Source organism: Mauremys reevesii, linkage group 9 (genome assembly GCF_016161935.1).
Source record: "Mauremys reevesii isolate NIE-2019 linkage group 9, ASM1616193v1, whole genome shotgun sequence".
Lineage (NCBI taxonomy): Eukaryota > Metazoa > Chordata > Testudines > Geoemydidae > Mauremys > Mauremys reevesii.
This window is the reverse complement of record NC_052631.1, coordinates 54,471,663-54,488,692: the sequence shown is the minus strand read 5'-3', so window position 1 is coordinate 54,488,692 and position 17,030 is coordinate 54,471,663. Positions and strand designations below refer to the sequence as shown.

The 17,030-nt window shown below is 41.2% G+C and overlaps 1 protein-coding gene across 1 annotated transcript in view; it reads right to left on the bottom strand.

Annotated features, from left to right (window-relative positions):
- The window catches only part of UBXN7 (UBX domain protein 7), a 43,283-nt gene that overhangs the window by 15,246 nt on the left and 11,007 nt on the right, over positions 1–17,030 (bottom strand). The window contains exons 3-9 of the mRNA XM_039488900.1: positions 16,864–16,931; positions 12,789–12,854; positions 10,161–10,273; positions 3,793–3,939; positions 3,322–3,412; positions 2,671–2,798; positions 385–778 (exon numbers count right to left, since the gene is read on the bottom strand). Of these exons, the coding sequence (XP_039344834.1) occupies positions 385–778; positions 2,671–2,798; positions 3,322–3,412; positions 3,793–3,939; positions 10,161–10,273; positions 12,789–12,854; positions 16,864–16,931 (1,007 nt within the window). The remainder of the gene's footprint in view (positions 1–384; positions 779–2,670; positions 2,799–3,321; positions 3,413–3,792; positions 3,940–10,160; positions 10,274–12,788; positions 12,855–16,863; positions 16,932–17,030) is intronic.

Sequence of the window (17,030 nt, the reverse complement as noted above, 5' to 3'; positions counted from 1 at the left end):
AAAATGTGCACCAATACAACCACACGAGTGCAGATTTGCTGCATAACTGCAAAATGGACTTACATTTGTGCAGCATACCTCACTGGTGAGAGCCTCACTACACACATCTACATTACACGGATGCCAATTTATCTAATATAGATGGTCCCGCAGAACAATAGAAACTCAGATTACAGTTCAGCGATTAACAGGTTCTTGGGGTTTGCAACGTCATTTCATGCTGCTGAAAGTAGAGGGATGTATCCAAATGGCAAACTTTAAGTAAGGATAAAGACAGAAAAGGTGTTCTTAAAATTAGGACTTAAATATGCTTGATAAATATAAAAAGGCTGTTGCAAAGCTTTTTTAAAAAAATTAAGTTACAATTAAAGGGGAAAAGCTCACCATTCACATCCAATCCCTCCACTGCACTGTCAGGCTTGTCAGCTGATTCTTCCAGTATCCCAGCATCAATGCAGGACACTACTCGATGGTTTGATGTTATTCCAGGCTCAGTCCTTGTGGGGGGCTCAGGTAGAGGCCTACGGCTCTCCTCTTTCCTACACCCTAAGTCCTTGTGTGGAGACTTTCTAGACTTGGTAGGATTCTCGGAATCATCATCATCATCAGAGCCACAAACAGAAATAAACTCCTCACTTCCAGAGAAAAGCTCAGATTCAGACTCCTCATCTGATCGGCTGTCATGTTTGACCTGGGAGGAATCAAAATGCGTCTCCTGCAGGGAGGCCCTGATGGCAGCTTCCATCTGACTATCCTCACTAGCATCAATGAGGCTCTCCTGTTTGATATAGTCATAACACAGAAATGACAAAAAAAAATAATAAAAACACTAAGCAAAATATTTTAAACAGGAATTAGAAGACTTTAACAAAGGGTTCTCAGGTGACACCTGATAGGCATGTAATGATTAAATGGTGTGACTGCCAGCTGTTCTACAATTTTAAAGCCCGTATTTCTTCTTTTTGAGAAATACGTAAATTCTCCACAGTTGACATCTCCCCCTCCTCCACTCCACTATAGTCTCTGAAGCAATGCTGATCATGGAGTACTGTCTATTTCAATCATTCCCAAACCTTTATAATTTGGAGGACCACCTGCGCTCTTTCAACTGTCCAGTCTTGATTTCCACATGGCAGCTACAGTATTTGTCTGCATGGAAAAGTACTAAAAGGTCTATAATAAAGAGGCAAGTTGTAATAAGCTCCCTTTAATGTGGTGGTTCCAAACTTTTCATGTAGCACTCTCCCTTATCCCTGCTGCCTCCCACCCCCCAGGAGGCACAGTCGGGAGCTGCGGCCAGGGCTCCAGGGGAGAGAGAAGTGTGGAGGTAAGGGGGCCGAGGATGGGGCCAGAGCTGCAGCTGGGCCGGCAGGCAGTGGCTGGTGGCCCAGGGTGGGTTTGCAGTTGCACACAGGGCTGTAGCCAGGGGGCAGAGAGGGGGTAGGTATTGCTCCCTCCCCAGCCCCTGTGGGGGCTGGCCTAACGCGCCCCCTCCCATGAACATTCCTCTGCACCCCCTTAAGGAGCTGTGCCCCACAGTGTGGGGACCACACTTTTAATGTGATCTGTGCAGCTGCTGGATGAGCCTCTCCCAGGGCACAGGAGTTGACAGTTTTAGTCCCAAATTTTCTTTAGTTGATGACTTAGTCTTTCCAGATCACTCAGTAATTTGGTTCTGTCCTCTGCTTGCAACCTCTTCAAATTTGTTTTTTTGCAAAATTTCATCATATAAATTTTAGTTTATATTGAAGAATCACTCAAAAGACACATAAAGCTACTGCACAAGTTACAGCAAGGTGCTTGGGTTTTAGTTTAGTTGCTCACAAAAAAAAAAAAAAAAACCTCTGGAAACTGTAAGAATCCAGGTCTGGGGTACAATTGGCAGGAAAAACAATTGTGTAAAGAGCAACAGAAGCGTCATCGTTTTGAAAAAGGCAATTCTATTGAGATTAATTTAAATAGAATGCATAATTTCCTACACTTTTCATGGATTAACTCCAGTACTGAAATTTGTAGTAGTTTACTGAAAGTCATTTTGCATGACATTAAAATCACAATGAGTATTTTTAAACAGCTTCTTAATAGGATTATTGTATTCTAGAAACCTGTACAAGTGAACCAGATGGCGGGAGAACAAGCACTCTCATCTTTATTTTCAGTCCGTCCTTCCAAGACACCAACCCTACCACTTAGTTCTTATTTTATTTGATTTGGAGGTGTGGGGTCAAGAGATTAGGGATACCACAGATGGTTGAAAAGCCAACTACAGAGAAGAATTCCCCACCCCCATAACATCAATCAAACATTTAAATTATAGTGCACCCTTTCTAATATTTACACCTCATAATTCACATCCAACAAACCTCTCATTTCTACCCAGCGATTTTAACAGCAAAGTGCTGTAGTGAAAGCTCACATTACTATGGCCATTACATTCGTAACAAATACTATAGATTATGTAGTTGCGAACAAAAAACTATTGATCAAAAAGGAGAGAAAGTACTTTCGCTGATGCATTATCTGCATGTTTTGTGCTTTTACACACTTGTTAGTTCACACAAGTCTATTTGTATTTCCCATGCAGTGGGATGAGAGGTTCTACTGGACCAGACACGAATGTACTGAGTTTTCCCTCTTTCCCTCCCACTACCCACAAGGCCTTATACTTACAGAGCGGGAACATTTTTGGGGAGGGCTGGTAGAATGTCCATCCAGTTGCCCATGCTCACCCAGGAAACCAGTCACTTGGTCCAAAAAAGAAGTTACATCCAGTTGGTGCCACTCCACTAATTTCTGGCCTATGGAACACATAGGAACATTGGACCTCATTTCACTGAGGGGCCCCTCAAGAGATTTTTGCTTAGCCATTGGAGCATAAAACAAATTTATCTTAAAGCACATAATGCTTATTAGATTTTATAAAGGTCCATTTTTGTTCTGCAAAACTGATGAGGTGGTGAGGAGGCAAGGGTGGATTTATGTTCATGATTTGGCCACAAAGTGTTACCAATTTTGTTTTCCAAATGGACAGATAAAGCTAGCAAGCTAAACTGAAATCAAGTGTCACTACACAAAATTTGTGCAGAACTTGGATTTTTATTCATTTAGTTCTTTTGTTAGATTCTTAGTCCACATAATCTTTAAAGGCTTCAGTGCCTCTCAGAAAATGTTGCTGTTTGTGTACAGACATTTAGAATGTTGCAAAAGTAATTTACGTTTTAACCCATATTAACTAGCACTGCCAAAAACAAGCAGAACTAAACATTCCAGATTACAATCAGCAGTCTGTCTGAAGATCATATGTATTGTCCTTTATCTTACCTGTCCTGGGGTCCAGAATGGAGACATAAGGGAAATCTGCCAGTTTATAAAACTGTATGTATCTCTGTCCTTCCTCACTGTCATGGTATACCTACAGAACACCACATTTGAAGAAAAAAAAAAAAAAAAATGATAATGCCTCAAAATTGAACAAAACGAGTCCTTATTTTACCATTTACTCTACACTTTGTATGTATGCAATTCCCATTAACTCGTCCAAACATTAGTACATGGATTTTGTTAGTGTAAAAAGGTCAGACCCAAAAAGGCTAGTTTTGAACACATGGTTTTTAAAATTGTTTTAAACATACACTCATTTCGGTAATCTGAGATTAAAGCCACAATTCAATCTTTCTTGGCAGTTCTTAGAGAGCACTGGGTTTTGTTTTGTTTATAAACTACAAGAGGTTTGTTTTTGTTGCCCCACTCCCATCAATTTCTATCTTCAACGTATCTCTATTAGCCTCTCACCTGCCAAAAAATGAAATGCTCCCGGATAATGTTCTTCACAGCCTCGTTGCTCCAGACGTCACGGTTGAGACACTGACATGCGAAGTCCTGCACATTCTGGATGTTAATCATGAGCCATTTATTCTGCATCTGACCACACTCTTTGGCCTTCAATCAGACAGAAAGAATACATTATTTAAAAACAAAAGGCTAGACAGAAACAACGCCAGCAATGATGGGTTCAACTTGTGCACCAGGCTTTACCAAAACCTCTTTACAGTAGAAAGGATGATCAGAACTAGCAAAAGTCATCCTCAAACACCTGACAAACAGAGAGCAGGGCTAGAAGACCTACTTAACTGCAGTTCAAGTTGCCTAAATGTATTATTTAAAATAAATATCAATCAATCAATCACACTTTGGTTAACTGAGTTCAACAAGCCAAGCCCAGCAGGATAGGGAGAGGGAAGCAACTTGAGAAGCAAAAGACTGAAAATGGGGGGAAAAAAAAATCTGAATTAACCATTTGTTCAGAGAAAACAGAGTGAAGTGAGTCACATCTGATAGCAGAAGAAAGACCTGGTTACTCAAAAGGAAAACTTGTGGACCCTTTTTCTGTGTAAATAGGCTAAAGTTACTGACTGAGGACTTGTATTTATACAACAGCCCTTTTTTCCCCACTATTCATTTTTTCTAGATTTTATGTTCTTAAACTTAATTTTGGTGTGACTGCCAAATCAGGAGTCATTTTCTGATGCTCATTCAGACTGCAAGTGGCGGGCGGAGGGGGGGGAACAGGAGGGTTTGAAGTTGCAGGAAGAGATCTTACTGGTTTGAGTCACAAAGCTGGCATTGTCTGATTGGTTGGTTGCAAGTTAATGGTAGGAGTTTGATCAAGAATGTAATTCTGATCGCTGAATTGTCAAACCTGTTGAAAAAAAGAGGGCTTTATCAAAAGTAGGAATGCTCACATCTCCAGGATAGATTGGAAATAGTGATGAACTTTCCTAAAAAAAATAAATATATATATATTTTTTTAAATTTTTATTTCTTACGTGAGTTTGCACTAACTGCATTACTCACGGGGGGCAGGGGGGGGGAGGGGAGAGACAGCAAATTCAAAGGTTTAGGGTATTTCACCAGATTTTACTGTTTTCTTCAGAACCTAAGCTTTGGCTTTTAGAATGAAGTTTCTTGTCTTATCTACACCCACTCGTGTCAGTGAATTGTAAATTTAAAACCTCAATATTACCATTCCAATGCTAATACTTCATTTAACTGGTAATTCAGTTAGGGCCTGTATGTGTTAAGGAAAGCTGGTTCAAGTTTACTTACTGTACACAGGCCCTCACATTAAACACCTAGGTAATAAGATTTCTGCATGGCTAGATGACAGAGCAATTGCGGCCTAATTTTCCATTCACCTGAAAGGACATCATACAGGAATTAGGTGCACATAGGATATGCCACTACTCTTGCATATTCACATAAGCAGCACTTCAGTACTTATCTCTAAAGTGCTTCTCATTCATTAGTTAATCCTTACAACACTCCTTGGGCACCTATTTAACAGAAGGGGAATCTAAGTAAGTGGCCTGATTTTTCAATATGCTCACCAGCTCCAAAGGAGACAAGCCTTTTATTTAATTACCTAAATATAGATTTGGATGTCTAATTTTTGGAATAATGATTGCCCAAGGCTCAGGAGGAAATCTATATCAGAATGTATATTTAGACCCAAGAGCCCTGGTCCCAGTCCTGTGCTCTGACCCCCAACTCTACTGGATTACAGGGACACTGACTAAGAATTCCATTCTGTCTGCACAGTTTCTCTCCTACTCTTGTTACATATGCCTAAATTACTATTAAAAAAAAAGACTCAAAGTGGGAAAAAGTCTAATTTTTCTACTTTTATATGTATTTGCCAGCATTTTGTGTAGTCAGTTTTGCTCCCCTCCCACCCAAATGAATCACATACCCCTTTAAAGTTTGTGAACAAGAAAAACCCATACAATATATTGACAAAAACAAGTCTACAGAAATTAATTGGGGAGTGGGGGGGGGGGGGAGAAGAAGAGGAGTGCTTCAGGGCAGGTGTAATGCCAGAATTACTTTAAACTCATTTTAAAGCTGATCAGATTTCATACTGTGTCCTTTCAAGTAGTAAGACTCTTGCCACTACCTGTAATTATAATAAAAATTGAGTTTACAGCATTAGACAAGCACTGGACTCCCAGAAATGACTTGCAGTACCTGAATTTTCTACAAAAAATGTGACTTGGTTCAATAGCAGTCACAATTTACTTTGATAAGGTGATGAATATTTCTGAGTGACTCCTTTTGTATTACTGAACTAACTAGAACTAATATCAAGTTTATTTATTGGAACCCCACTGTGCCAGGTGCTATATAAACACACAGACTGTTTCAAAGAGCTTGCAGTTTAGACACACAAGGGAAAGGAAACAGAGGCGCAGAATTGTCCAAGGTCACAGCAAATCAGTGGTAGAGCCAGAAATAGAATCCGCAGTCCCCTGATCACTGTCTGGGGATCTATCTACTGGACCATGCTGCCTGTCCAATATATGAGAAAATGTGACAAACAAACAAACTTTGCACATTTTAAAAGACAGCATCTTCTCAGAGTTCACTTGCTCGTATGTGGTAGAATAAAACAGAACGAGTCTGAACTGGTTGGTCCAAACAGCTGGTCATATTTGGTGTTCCATTTATACCACACAGCCCTATAGCCGTGTATTTTTTGGTGTTAGAGACAGAAATTCATAAGTATTTTACTAATTAAGTTACACCAATACAAACTCACCGACTAATAGGATTGTACAAGATTAAAGGATAGCCTAATTTGGCCATCAGAACCTTTGTTACATGTGAATAAACAAACCCAAACTTGATTTAAAGCAAAACTGATAGTTGGAAGACATCTTTTTAACCTGAAAACTAACGGTATTTGATATGGACACAGAGACAACACTGAGCTCTACAACATAATTTTTATTACGCTTTTCAAAGAAGCGGCACACTCTTAAGGTTCAAATAAACCGTTTACTCGTTAAGTTTAGAACCAGGTGCCACATGGCTAGTTGCTTACAAACATCTAAGAATGGACCTGAATCCTGACCACCAGATTCCTAGCTATGCCAGCTTCATGTGTATCCCGAGTAGATACTGCTAATTACACTACAATGCTTGTGGGTGTGGTGAAGAGGACAGGCCTGTGACATACAAAAGTGTTCTTTTGGGAGTAGGATGAAACCAAGTGTTCACTTATGATCTTCTCAAGAGCTATCCAGCAAGAACTTAACACTCCTTTTAACCATGACTAAGCCCTCCTCTTATTATTTCCAACCCATTGATCTGCCCCTGAATCGCATCCCAACTCCCATCTTCACACTCTTCATGCATATTTCCCTCGTCTTCAAGTACTCTACAGTAACTCCAATCATAATGTGCCTCATTTCACCTCTCCTCTATTTCATTACCCTAATTAGATCCATGTACAAAGACAACATTTAGTGTCACAGTGGTTTAGTGCATGGGCTCAACTCCATTTTAACTTTTTGTTCCATACTGAAGTCTACATTAAGGCAAATGATTAGTTGCAAGGCTGAATATGTTAGAGAATGTATGAGCCAGTGCCAGTGAGCATGTATGAGCAATCTCAATTCTGCCTCCTTGTGCATATGGCATGCAATGACAGACTAATTACTTGCTCACATACTGTTTCTCAAAACACAACACACTTTCTACAGTTTCAGAGACACTTCAGTGTTTAAACATGCAATCTTAATGCTTTCAAAACAGGCTTATGGTGTGTGTGGAATTTCCTAGTTATTTAAAAAGAAGGTGGGGGTAGTTTCAAGCTGTTTAAGACTAACATATTGTTGTTAGTAGTACCTTCTGTGCCATGGACCTCTGAAGATCTGCAAGAATGAATCCCCCTCCTGTTTACTAAGGAGCTCTTTTCCATAAACATGAGGAGTTGCAGAGAGCCCTCTCCTGCAAACCTTTAGGTGTTAGTGTACAGCAGCTCCCCCTATTACTTTGTGTACAACAATGGTTCTCAACCTTTCCAGACTGCTTTTCAGGAATCTGATGCGTCTTGCATACCCCAAGTTTCACCTCCCTTAAAAACGACTTCCTTACAAAAGCAGACTAAAATACAGTGTCACAGCACACTTACTGAAATTTTCTCATTTTTATATAATTATAAAATAAATCAATTGGAATATAAATACTGTACTTACATTTTAGTGTATAGTATACAGAGCAGTATGAACAAGTTATTGTGTGTATGAAATTTTAGTTTGCACTAACTTCTCTAGTGCTTTTTATGTAGGCTGTGGTAAAACTAAGCAAAAATCTAGATGAGTTGATTACCCCCTGGAAGACCTCTGCATACCCCCAGAGATATGCATACCACTGACTGAGAACCATTGGTCTACAGGACTAAATCAGAGCTCTTACAGAATCCTTGCCTCAACCTGTGTACACCTTCACAATACAGCCAAGATAGCCACATGCAGATAGCAATAAACTCTACGTAAAGCGTACTGATCACATGAAGAATGGGTCATAACTTGATCAAAGACAAATCAATACTCACTGGAACATTCAAGGACATTTTCCCCCTCAACAAAAGCTACTGCCAATGCCAAAATTGAATTTTCTATCCATAACCGTTTAGACCACGGGTAGGGGAATGGCTGGTGCAAAAAGTTGCAATTTTTAAAATTGTATTTATTTATTTATTTTTAATAGTTGGAAAAGCTTAGTCCCCCCACACCCCTATTTAAAAATGACAACTGGTCATGACAGAAAACCTCAAAAAAACATTAAGTGCATAAGTTAACTTAAGTTGCAGATGAAAACTAGAAAATTTCAGCCCAAAAAGAGATGAGCTACAAAAATCTGAATGATTGAAAATAAGGGATTGAATAGAAATGCTCATGCAACCTTAACTAGAATGGATACTGCCACTCCAGCCATCTTGTGTGTAAATGTCACAGATGTGAGTAGCCCTATCTATAAAATAAGCTGTGGCCCCTCTTCCCTGAGGAATTTAGAATCTAATACAGGAACAAATGATCTAAATATTTATTTAAATAAGATAATTCCAAGATCCGAGGGGGTAAGCCGTCTGAAACATTTGTTCTTAGATATTTCTGGAGGCAAAAACTTTAGCTTATGACCATTAGAACTGTCACATTAGGTTTACTAAATTTCATAAATGTATCCTCTAGTTAGGTACATAGAGGGGGATTAGCTAGTTGTGCCTGAATTGTAGTTAGCTAGAAGTGAGTTTTGAGGAGGGTCTAGAAAACTGTGTGGTTACCAGGTATACAAGAGGAAGGAGGCTGTCCCAGGCATAGGAGTAGCATAAAAGAGCGAAGATGACAAAAGAACATGGAATGAGGATAGCAGTTAACTGATGGACAGGAGAGTTAAATAAAATAAAATAAAATAAATAAATAAATTCCTCTAGGAGCCCTAGTCACGGATCAGCTGTACAAACAGAACAAAAAAAGATGGTCCCTGCCTCAATAAGCTTATCATCTAGTCTTTGCCACAATACAACTGAGTTGTTGGGACATCAGGGTGAGATGCCAGATGCAGTCACAATTGTAAAACTGAACAAAGAGGCAGGGGTCACAAGTGAGTGGACGTGTAGACTTGGAAGCAGTTAGAGACCTGTCCTTGTGCTACCTCATCCCCTCTCAAGGGTTCAGTGCATACAGGGAGAAGAGAAGAGCACTGAGGAACACTGGTGATGAAATAGTGATCTGTGAGACAGGAGAACCAGGCAATTACAATGCTCTGGAATTCCTCAGAGAGGGAAGAGCGAGGACAATATTGATGATGATGATCATACTACTTGATCTGTGGAATATTATTTCCCTCACCACCATGCTTCTGTGCAGAAAGATCATGCTTCTGCACAGAAATCCTGTACCCAGAGCACCTGTACAGAAAATCTTTAGCCACAGCACCTTTCCTGAATTTAAATAACTAGGATTCTTCCATCCTTGTTAGCTTCACTCATGCACTGAAATCTTTCACCAGTGACACCTGCTCAACTTCACATTTGAAAAACAAAAGGGGAAAGAGTGGGCCAGGGAAGAGAACAGTGGATAACAAGCCCACACTTTTTAGAAATCAGTCACTACTTGCTAAGATCAGTCCTATACAACGCATAAAATTACTACCCCATGCAGGTGCTAGTCTGCTTCTAAATATTGGCAGCTATGTATCTTCTTATAATTTATTGTACAATCACACTATAAATCAATTTGGACATGCATGCTGATGTAAGGCTTACAAGCTATGCCTAATTAACACACAGGTAGTCTTACTGAAAGACAGAAACCTACCGTTTCAAAGCTGCCTTTGTGCATCAGATCGATGGGAGGCCTGAAGAGGTCTGCAAGGGTAGTGAGTTTCTTATCTATTGCACCTCCATTCCGCAGCTCCTGCTCCTGTCGAACTATACAGCCCCGGGAGGAACAGGAGTTGAATTAGACAAAATACTCACAACAGTGCATTACGCTGTCTTCATCCCTATTCCCTACATACAAATTCACCTGGTTGAAATCATTTTACAAGGTTACAAAGTGCACAGGCCATGATTTATTTTGAAGACAGGATCCTAAAGTCGAGGTTCTAAATCCATAACAAGGCAACTAAGTGCTCTGATTTTCTGAAGTGCTGAACACTGAACTCTCATTTAAATATATTTGTAAAATGTACACATTAGTGGAATCTGATTGTGAAAAAAAATCAGGCAACTTATTCTGTTGCCCAAATATGGATTTAGTAGTCTAAACTTAGGCTCCTGTTTTTCAAATATTGACCTACATCCAAAAATATTTCTAGTTTGATCTTTCACCTGTTCCCTCACCTTCACAAACATCAAAGGACCCCTTTGACAGAATCAGGTATTTCTTCACATAAATAGAATATTCTTTGAAACCTCACATTTAACATTAAATCCTCTTCATTGATAGACTTAGATATTGCAACCTCTTATAGGTCAGAGGTTCTCAAACTCTTTCTATAGTCTATACCACACCTTGAAAACAGTGTCCTGTGGATACCACCTCTCCCATTCATGCCCATGAGGCCACCTTGCATACCCATCTGTGATCATATGAAACCTTTGGGGGGGAATTACAGCAATTGCTTACCTAAAATACTCTGTGCATTTGCTTTTTTATGCAGTTTAGCAGCTGGAAATGGGGAGCCAGGACCATGTGGTCCGCCAACTCTCCACTGGACACAAGCAAGTGTGCAGTGGACCAGAGTATAGAAGCCCCCTGTACCTGTAAATATCGCTATTTTGCAGCCCCTGGAAACATGTCTGCAAACATTAAAGGCCAGATTAGTGTCAGACTTTAACTATTAAGTTTCCAGCTTTCATTTAGGTGAAAAAAGCTTTTGGTGTATTTGTGTATTTTTATTGAATGTTATTAAGTTAGATGAGAGATGAATGTGTAACTGGATCATATACCCTTCAAGAGCTACAGCTGACATGGTGGAATGCTTCCAGATTGTCAGACATTTAGTATAGTGATATGAAAGAATTAAACACTGCCTGCAATATTAATCACTTTTAGTAACACACACCATAGTAACAGACAAAAGTGATGTGTTCCACCTATCTGACCCATGCTGGTGATCATGGAGCTGTAGAGTCCACTTTTATGCACCAACGTGGGCCATTCCACTTTGGATTACTGTAAGGATGTGTCAAAAAAACATTTTGGAACGTCTTCCTTTGTGGAAACAGAGTAATTAGAGTAATGGAACCCTAAATTCTACTGTATTGTTTAAATCTACCACTTCCCAGTACATTACTAAACTTTAACAGACTCCTCAGTCTGTATGTCTTTTGTTCAAATAATTTAAAGAACACTGTCTGAAACCATGAGTCAGTCAAAAAATGTGGTTGTGCAGTAGGGTATAGGTTATTCACAGAGAAGCCAATGACACTACCTTTAAATAGGTTGATTATTACTGAAGAGTCTGACTGGGACTCTTTGAGTGATGCCAGTAGAAGATTGTCAGCTTTTGGCACTGTGCCTTGCACAAAGGGGTCCTGGTCCATGACTAGGGCTCTTAGGAACTATGGTAATACAAATGATTAACAATAAAAAGTTATTAAGGCTGCATTTGTTCCACCTGCCAAAGGAGTCATTTTTTGAAATTTTATGATTTAGAAGAGTTTCTCTATTACTTTTGTCATTTGTAGATTTTGCACATGGGTGGGCAGATGTAATGGTAAATGGCTAAACAAGTTCACTGAGAACTTTCTGTGCTGCCAAGCAAAACCCAGGACTAATCTGAAGACTAACAAGAGCGCGCGCACAGCAACAGTGGCCACACAGAAGACCAGATTAGTGAATGAGAGCTTTAGTTCCCCCAGGATTCTTGAGTTCTCTCCCCACCTTTCCATCCCCTACCACCAAGGGAAAAAGATGCTTTTGAAGAATTAAACTGGGTTATCAAAGTCCGTTCTGGTATGGCAAGTACTTTACTCATGTGTCCAGTACTGCCACAGAGCACACACAGGTTTGTGTGTTTTGTTTTGTTTTATAAGATTGGAAGTATGCATCAGGGTCACAACAAGATTCAATAGTATCTGCCAAGATTCATATTTCCATGACTTGGCATTTTCGTCATAATCACCTCACAACTATTTAAAATTGCCATGATTATAAAAAGCTGTGAAACTAGTATCTGTGGGGAGACAGCTGTAGTTAATAAATAGACACATCTTTAATTATAAAAGTAGTAATGGCACCACTACAATTAAAGATTAATAAAGTAGTTTTAGAATAGAATATTGCCTACTGCATAGGAAATTTCCTCATTTAACATTAAAAACTGTTTGATGACTGCAGCCAATGATCATGGCCAATAGCAGACAACTCTGTTCATTCCACACCACAAAGTTACACAACAAACTAGAAACCCTACCATAATGAATCACAGATACTTACTGGTTTCTGTTTGAAAATCCCGAAAACCATCAAATATTGAACGGGCAGGTCTGCGTCGTTTAGGAGCTTTAAAAAAATTAAAATAAAAAGATCTCAGATGTAATTTAAAAGCTAGATTGTCAAAGAATTACTTTTGAATGATGGCATACCACAAAGTTGTGATGCGAAAAGATTAAAGACCCAAAGCATACATATAAGGAGGAGTAAGGTCACTGGGTAAGGGTAGGGGGAAACCAGAACAACAGATCCAAGTATCACCACATTTTACTTTGGATATTCCCCCCAAGAACAAGTCTTTCCTCAAAGCAAATTCAGGTTGCTGATGAAAGCAGGTAAAATACTGGGCCTCCCATTTCTGATATGCTTGTACATACCCATGCTGATTGCTTTTCTGCCATGCTGCCCAATATAGTATTCGAATTAAATAATTCTTACCACACTGAACCCACAACATAAAACAGGGACCCACTTTAGAAAATAACTATATGTCCTGGAGGAGTAATAATGGAAAATCCTCTAGGAAGGCAGCTACTCTCAGAGTTCTCCAATTTAGTTCTGTCAGGCCTCTCACTCACATCATCTTCTTGGCTGTTGGGCAGGGTGGGCAATATCTGGATTCAAAAGGAGGAATCTTGCTATTACCCTATCCCCAAGTAAACCCCCCCTCAAGGAGCTCTATGCAGTTGCCTCTGAGCACAAAAGGAGGGGGAAGAGATACTGTTCCAATTCTCTGCTGGGCAATTAACTCACAAAGACCTCTGTAATACCAGGATAAAGGGCTGGGCTGAAGTCACTTGGCATTACTATCTATAGCTGCTGCTCCAAAGTACTCCTGATGGGGCCGTAAGACAAGACACCATAGAGCGATTTATTACAAATCTTTGTCTGCCTAGGAATGGTCATTTAACAATTAAGACAGTATTTTCAAAGTAATTCAGTTACAGGAGATGTTCAAACAAAGTACATGGAAAGAGGCCACCATACACCATAAAACCTGATTTTAAAAAATCAATTTGCAGGGGGACTGACTGGTTGAATTAAAGGGCATTGCCTACTCCTGAGGGAATTCTGCACCAAAAAATTAAAATTCTGCAAAACTCTGCATATTTTGTCAATAAACAAACATGAAGGTTCCAGCATAGCAGTGGGGAGCACAGGCCACTGGCTGCATGGAGGTGTGAGATCACCCTGCAGCTTCCCCCACCCCACCCCACCCCTGACAAGAACTTGGCGGTGAAGCTGCATCTGACCCTGACACAGCACGAGGGCCAGGCCTGCCCCAGAAACACCCTGGGGCCCTACCCTTTCACACCAGTGCACCAAGACAGTAAGTGAGAGGGACAGAGTCTCACACACTCAGCCCTAGCCCCCAGTCTAGGTGTGGGGCAAGCAGGCTCAGCCCAGCAGGATCCAAGAATAGAGATGCTTAGTGTGGGGGGATCCACATGTTGGGTGAGAGGGTTCTGTGTGGGGCAATCTGGGTGCAGGTGTCTTGTGGGGGGGGGGGGAAGGGGAGAATCTGAATGCTCAGGGGCTAGTTGGGGGTTCCAGGTGCAGGGGAATGGGACTCTGCAAGGGGTTCAGGTGCAGCTGACTGGGGCATGGGGGGGTCTGGATTTGGGAGGGATGGGGCTTGGCGGGGGGGCTAGGTGTTGGGGGCTTGATGAGGTGGAGGTCCAGGTGCAACTGGCTGGGGCTCAATGGAGTGGAGGTCTAGGTGCGGGGGCTTCTCGGGGTGGTCCAGGTGAAAGACTAACCTCTACTGAGGCCCCTAGGTACGGGGTGGGGGTCCGAATGCAGGGGGGAGGTTCTTGGTGAGTGACCAGGTGACAGGGGGCTCTGAATGAATGGGGGGGAAGGCATGGTGGGGTGGGGGTTCAGGTGTGGAGGGTGGTCTGGGTGCAGGGCGGGAAGGGCTTGGTGGAGATCTGGATGCACACGGTTGGGCAGAGTGGGAAGGAGCAGTTCCCCATACAGTAACCCCCTCGCCCTGTGACTGAGAAGCAATGGAGGAGGAAGTAGGGTGGGCCTGGGGGAGTGCAGAGCTTCCTAGAGCCCGGGAGGTTTCTAGGGGTGGGTCTGATCTGGACCAGGCCACTCTATGCAGGGAAAGGAGGTCCCATCATCCTCCCCCCCACCCACCCAGGACGAGCAGCTAAGACCGGCGCAGGGTAAGAGCCAGTGGCTGTGGAGTCTCCTCCACAGTGATTTACCTCTCTGCTGGCTGCTCCGGGCGCCCGAAACGATGTGCCCGCACTGCTGGGAAGGGGCGCATGACAGCTCGTGTGGCTTCCCTTTGCTTCCCCGTCATTTTCTGCGGGGAAGCAAAGAAATCTGCGGGGGACATGAATTCTGCACACATGCAGTAGCGCACAATTCCCCCAGGAGTAATTTCCATCTCTAATAACTATGAAAAAAGGTATAATATTTTTGACCCCAAGTGATCTGCTTTGTACATTATAATAAAAAATTTTCAGACTTCAGAGTTAAGTACTGAGCACCTATAAATCTCACACAAATCAACAGGTGCTAGCTACAAGTGCTCAGCATTTGTGAAAATCACCTGCCTGCAGTTAGGTATTTATGTATGACTTTAGGAACCTGAGATTAGGCATGCAAGTCTGAAAACACTGTCCTATATTTTTGTGTTTCTTTGGAATGTAATTTAATAGTTGGCTATGAACTGGTGTTATCTTCTGTTTCAGACAATTTAAGTATCATTCTCAACTAGACAACATTCAAATCCAAATATCCGTATACCTAGACTGAGTTCTCTAGGGCAAAGACTGTCCTTTCTTACATGTCTGTACAGTGCCTAGCGCAATGGGTCCCTGAACCTTTATTGGGGTTGCCAGGGATGATCATAAATAGCCACCTCTTCTTAGAAGATCAATATTTTAACTAGCAGGAAAGTGATCTTCTCATTAGCCCTTCACTTAAAAAAAAAGGGGGGGGGAGGAGGCAACATTTCAAAAGCAAAAGATAATAAAGCAATCTTATATTTAAAGCAAACAGAAAATAAAAACTACAAGGTGCATTTCAAAACTTCAGTTTATTCTCCAAAGGAAAAAATGAGAGTAAACTACAAACATCAACAACAAATGGGAAAAGCTACTATTACCATCTAAAACAAATTCACACGGTATCCTTTGCACTGTGCCAAGTGTCCAATTACTAGGGCCTTGGTGCATTACACAGCAATGCCCATTGCATATTGACTGTAGAACGTCTAGGAACCACCCCCATTCTCAGAAACCTCCTACTTTCTAAGCCTCCTCAATAATATTTCTTCACCAGGTAGGTAGGTTCAGATGATTCAAGAAATTCAACACAAAGCAGAACTAAACTAATCAAATATTTTTCTTTAACATTAATAGTTTGTCTTTACCCTTCATATACTTCTGACTTCATTTCTAATCCTCTTATCTCCTTTGTAGCTCTAGCCCTCTTGAATCTTCACCTATTCTTCTTCCCTTCATCACTAATCACTCTGTCCTGCAATACCACCACTTTGAGCATCTCTAATGTGGGAGAAGTATCTTCCAGTTCTGTTCCTGGACCACTGTACTCAGCCAGTAAACAGGAGTATTTTAGCATAGCTTATGAGGCAGCACCCATTTTAAATGGCACATGAAGCCAACTGCACTCCCAGTGGTGCATGATTTATTACCTATGTCTCCTTTGAGAAACCGTACTTCCAACTGCACAGAGGTATTTCAAAGTGTGCAATTACATCCTATGGCTACAGAGTTATTGTAGAGAACAGCAGAAAGAAGCAGTGATGGGATTCAATTTCTCAGGCTTGGTTTAAACTCCAGACTTATGTTGGTATAACTACACTGCTCAGGGGTATGGAAAATCCACATCCTCTGAGCAATGCATTTATACCGACCGAACTCCTGGTATAAACGGCGCTGCGCTGACTTGGGGGGGGGAGGGAGCAGGTGGAGTACTTAGAGTGGTGCAGCTGCACCATGTAGGTATGCGTAGACAACCCCTCAGTCAGTTACGATTTTTCTTTTGTCACTCACACAGGCCGGAAGCAACATAAACAAAAAACACAAACAAATCTTACCTCCAAACAAGGGCTCCGGCTCTACCAAAATTTCCTGCTTTTGTGGAATTGGTGCTCGTACTTCATCCCTACCAGAGTAGAAAAAAATAACTTGTTATTTACTGAGGGATGTGCTAGGCACTCTATAAACAAAGAACACCAGTTCCTGCCCAAGGATCTTGCAGCTT